Consider the following 5,522-nt stretch of genomic DNA (forward strand, 5'->3'; position numbering starts at 1 on the left):
TAAACTGTAGCTTTTAAAAACATAACTTGCAATTGGCTATAAACCTGCCATTCTTTGAGTCCTCTACAGTTGTTAAACAAGTGTCAACAAAAAGTACACTTCACACATTTTCAGACACTCCATTTTTATGCACAGTTAGTTTTTTATACACACACTTCTCCAGTAAAACCATGTCTCTATATGAGAGTCGTAGATAAGTTAACAGCAGAACCATTAAGATTTAAGTTAATATTGATGCACTCATATCTAAAGTATAAACAAGTTGCTGAACCTCTGCCACGCTTAAGCAGCACAATAATATTGGGGTTTAAGGTTTATTTTACTACGCCAATATTTACGTGCTGCTAGGGCGGAACAAGTGTGACAACTCTTCTGTTCATCCACACGTCAGGAACACCAATTTCTTAGCAGAAAAAATTTGTATTAGTATCTTCAACTGCTTCTCTTCCTTAAATTTCTAAAGCAGCAAATAATGATTCGCATCTTTATCAGAGCATGCAAATCATGATGTGCTGCTAGAGTACTTTAAGGCCTCAAATACAAGACTTAAATCCTAGAGAGTATTTCTTTTTATAAGTATAACTGGAAATACAACTTTACTTAAAATGGTTTTTATTCATACACCAACCTGTAAAATTAAGAACCTGTTATGGTCCAGATCAATTCCATGGCTTCGAAGAAGAATACCAACATCTTTGAATGTCTTTTTCTTTCCATTGATGTTGTAGACAGAAGAATTATCTCTATAAGCAGTTCTAGATACACAAAAATTGCTGTTAGGAATGACTTCGTAATCATCTCCTTCCTGTTTTGAGGAAAAACAAAGCCAGAAAAACAATTACTATATCACAGCTTTACTTCATATTTCACAATTAAGCACAGAAGTTTTACCATGTTCAGGTTTTAAGTCAACTGCACTCTGGGGTCTAGTAGAAGTGGAAACTGTCTTAAAGCTGCAAATCTTAAAAAAAAAGTGAGAAAAAACCCCCAAAAAGCTCTTGAGAACTGGACAAAAAATAGCCCGAATTCTTTAAACTGAATGGCCTTCATATTATGCCTTCCCCACCTCAAATACAAGCTATTGCTTTGAAAATACTTCATTTATTCTCTTTACCCACAAAGGAAAAGGCCTACTTCAAATTTAAAGTGCCTGTGCTATTCCACCTTTTAAATTTTAGATCAGGAAGTCTGAAATGACTTAAATACTGTTTGCATTTTAAACTCCTCTTTTCTAGTGCTAAGAAAAGGAGTTGCTTTTAGCTGAGCAGTTCTAAAGAGAAACTGTAGAAGATAAAAAAGCAAAACATTAAAGATGTGACAAATATGACATCATCAACTTCAAAAGATATCTTAGACTTACCTACAAAGCAGCAACTAAAATAAAGCTGGTACTATACTTTTAAAAAGTTGAAATTGAGATATGCTTCTTCTAAAAATTTAAACTGGCCCACCACTTTTCCCAGATTAACCCCCAGGAGCATAATCAAATTAGTATCTGGTGCAAGCAGAAGTTTTTGAGATCAAAAAAAAATCAGCTCCTAGATGTTAATACAAAGTCAAGGAAAAAAAAAACCCATATATTTAATTTTTTTTTTAATCTGGTTATTATATATACAAACAAAATGTATGTGTGTATACAAATCAAGTCAAAGAAAAAAACCCTGTCCTTTAAAACAGTTCCTTCAAAGGCTGTGTATATTGCCACTTTATTAACACAATTTTTGAAATTTCAGTGTCCTTTCCCCACTATTTTGACTGACCCCAAACTCCACAGTTGATATTTCAGCTAGAAAGTGTGCACAAAAATAAAATCTAAATTAAATAAGAGAAATATATTCCTTGCACTGTAATTGCAATAAATCAATAAAAATGTCCAGAAGTCTTTATCAATACATGAAGTGACAAGCAAAATAAATATATTTTTTTTATTTGCCAACACTTTCTATTTCATCCAAACAAATTATCAGGTTCAAAAAATTTTTAGTGGTAAGATGTGAGGTCCAGAATTTTTGATGAAAAATCTGTTTTAGAATGCAGGCATGTTTACAGCATATAAAGTGTAAATAAGAAAGTTTCAAATTCATTATATATTTTTCTAAATTTAGATATCCTACAATAGTTTCTAATTTATTTGAAAAATTTTGCTTAAATAGATTTTATTTCTTAATATATATGCTCACATTATAAATTTATGAATATAAAACATGTCTAAACACAGACTTATAAATTTTTAGGGATCCTTTTGTTTTCAGAAATAAGTTTTATTTACTTGAGGTAAAAGAGATGACAACTCTAAAACAACTTCTTATAGTTATTATTACATATTTCTAAACAGTTTTAAAATGGATATGTACCAGATATTAGTCTTTGAGAAAAAAAAATTAAAAAAAGAATCCCTACTAATATTTTAAGAACTGTTCTGCTCAATAGAGGATTTTTTAAAGCTAATTAACTTTGAATTGATGTTTTATATCTCAAAGGTAAACTAATAATGCTATGCAGTTTTCCCCAGCTCAAATTAAAATAATCAAATTTTAAAAGTTTTCAAATCCTTAAAGAACAAAAAAAAGCCTCCACTGTTCTGACCAGAAGCATACCTACCTTGTCAATGATCTTTTGGAAGTGGATTTCCACAGAACAACTCTGGATGTCCGTGTGTTCGTCAGAATTGTGGATCAGCACAGAGAGTTTTTTGGATCTGATTTTTTGTGCTCGATACCCAAACACAAAAAGCATTGAATCAATGACATTGGATTTCCCACTGCCATTTGGTCCAATAATACATGAAAAACGCTGCATAACAGAAGGGGGGGGAAGAAAAAAGTAATAATCATAGGGAAAAAGATCCTGGACCGTGTACATCACTCATTTCATTTGTGAACAGTTTAAAACACAGTTATTTCAGTGCATGAAACTGCAGATTATTTGATAGCTCAGTTTTTACTGCCAAAGGTAAAGCAGCTCAACTTACTTAAGAAAAAAAAAAACCCACCTCAGCTCAGCTTTCTAAATTTTAACTTGTTAACTCAAAGCGATACTGCATTTAGCAAGCATGTTCACAAGGAAAGTTCCATGATTAGCCACGTAAGTCTCTTGTGGGCACTAAAAAATATTCTCATTCTTCAAACACACCCCTAAAAGTTCTCCAGTAAACGAAATAAAGAGAAATGTGTGCTTTTTTAAGGGTTACTGATCAACTACAATTGTACAGTATCAGAAAATGGCACTTAAATGTTTTCTTTACTGTCCAGTAGTGAAAATTTAGAATATCACTATATAAGTAATTCTAAAACTTAAATATTTTTCAGTTATTTTGAGGTAAGCTTACATTCAAATACCGGAAGGAATATTAACACACAGTGAAGTCTTACCTTCATTTTAAAAATGCTTAAGGTAAAAAGAAAGATACCTTATGAAAAGGTCCCAAGGTTTGCTCCCCTGCATAGGATTTGAAGTTCTGGTTTACAATATGAGTTATCATGAGACGAGGAGCACCAGCTTCATTGGTCATGGCTGGAGGTGGGGGAGGAGAGATGCTACCCAAAATCTCTTCTAAACTTCGATTATCAAGCACCTCATTTGAAACTGCTAAAAACCATCCAAAATAAACAGAAAAAAAAAAAGACTATAAGCTCTCAATGACCAGACACCTTTTAAAATGTTCAACTGGAAAAGCAAATATTTCTATATGAACCAAACCTATACTTTTGCCTACAATGATTAAAATGAGCTAAGTGGAATTAAAATTCTTCTTTCTATGAAGGGAATCTTTAAAAAGAGATACTTAAGATGTCCCATCGAGTCACTAGTGGGTTTGTTCTTTCATTATGTAATTCTTATTCTAACACACTTTAATAGTCACTCTGCAATTACAATAGCTACAACCGTCACAATAAGCCTACAAATCTGAAACAGGCAAAGCCTTTCTAATTAATAAGTGCAAAGCCACATTTCAAGCGTGCTCACAAGTCACTCTGCAAGATTTGGGGATCGCTGCACAATGCTCTGAAAGCTGTAATGACAGCACAACTACTCTGCAAAGACAGGAAGTTTGTTACGAAAACAAACTGGCCCCCTGGATATCAGCTAGCTGTAAGCAAAGCAGCTTTTCAACAGTTACTAGCAACTTTTTCTTCAACTAGACAGCAGTTTTTGCCACCAATTTCAACATATTAATCTATTTGTCAAATACCTTGCTTTAAGAATTGCATCTCTGGCTACCTAAAAAGACACACGCTGCTGTTTTTCCAGACATTTTCAGCAAAAAAACTCAACTCAAGAAAACACACTGCTTCATGAAAAAGAAAGTCAAATCATTTTAAGAGTTAAGTAAATAAACTTGACATTTATTCCATTCCAAGAAATCCCATACCATTGGCTGCATATAAATTTGAAAAATCCTGATGTTGTACCACAATCTTAAGCACAATGTTACAGATCAAGAATATAAAATAGGCTTTATTAGGAGAAAGTCTACAAATTGCTTTTGCACTTGTACTAAGTCACTGATCCAAACACTTTAACTCTTTGCAAACCCTCTTTACCATTTTAAAAGCAGTTTAAAACTTGCCAGGAGTCAAGGCTTTCAATATTCCTTTCCACAAGGGAAAGGAGCAAATCCTATCTAGAACAGTTGGTATAATTCAACTGAATATTGTTGCTAAACAGGCATTATCATCGAGTTCACACGCCATCAGAACCACAATATTCAGACCTACCTTGTGAAGGTACTTCACCAAGCTGTCTGTTGCCTTCGTTTTCCACTTCCATGTCACTGGTGGACTCCTCTAAGGGCTCTCTGCCTTTCCGATGGGCTGCTGTTGAGGTTTTGGTGCTCTTGCTTGGCATGATCCCTCTTGGCTGTTCCCCTTCCAGTCCAAGCAATCAAACTACTGAAGAGCTCTATCTCCTTTGCTAACATAAACAAGAAACCCCTGTGATCTAAGCATTGCACTACAATCCCCTTAAAGAATATATCTACACGTGTGCCTAATTTAAAAACTAAAGACTATAGGTATTTTGAAGATAAAAATCCAAATTTGAAACAAAACCTCAAGTTTAACCTCATAATGATCTATTTTAAAAATACATCACCCCCCCAAAGCAAGGGACCGACCCTAATCTGTAGCAACTGCAGCAATCTACCTACTGCAAAGTCACACAGCCATGTTCAAGGCAGTTCCTACGTTCAGAGAAAGCGACCGTGATATTGGGGGCAAAAGAGTTAAAGACACATTCGCAATAACAAACTGAGTAGCCATATGTCTATACTCTTCTGGAAGCACTCTTCACGTAACACATTTCAGACCTGACACACATTTTTACTTTCAACAGTCCAAGCTGACTATATATTTCATCTAGATAGACAGATAAACAAAAAGACCTGCATCATTATAGCCAAGACTTGACTTTGAAACAGTTTAAACCAACACACTTGTTTTGCAAAATATAACACAAGCACTACTGCCAGCATTCAACATTTAAGAGAGAAAGCAAAACGAGATACCTTCATCAAGCTGTGA

General features: G+C 34.0%; 1 protein-coding gene across 1 annotated transcript; it reads right to left on the bottom strand.

Annotated features, from left to right (window-relative positions):
- Positions 1-628: 628 nt before the first annotated feature.
- LOC104523012 (structural maintenance of chromosomes protein 4-like) lies at positions 629-4,985 on the bottom strand (the record flags this gene model as incomplete). The annotated part of the gene is made up of 4 exons (XM_010165460.1): positions 4,719-4,985; positions 3,410-3,588; positions 2,602-2,793; positions 629-805 (listed from the first exon to the last, which is right to left on the bottom strand). Coding segments are annotated over exons 1-4 (678 nt in total), but the record flags the coding sequence as incomplete, so codon positions are not given.
- Positions 4,986-5,522: the final 537 nt, after the last annotated feature.

This window comes from Antrostomus carolinensis, unplaced genomic scaffold (genome assembly GCF_000700745.2).
Source record: "Antrostomus carolinensis isolate BGI_N321 unplaced genomic scaffold, ASM70074v2 scaffold20563, whole genome shotgun sequence".
In the NCBI taxonomy this organism is placed as follows: domain Eukaryota; kingdom Metazoa; phylum Chordata; class Aves; order Caprimulgiformes; family Caprimulgidae; genus Antrostomus; species Antrostomus carolinensis.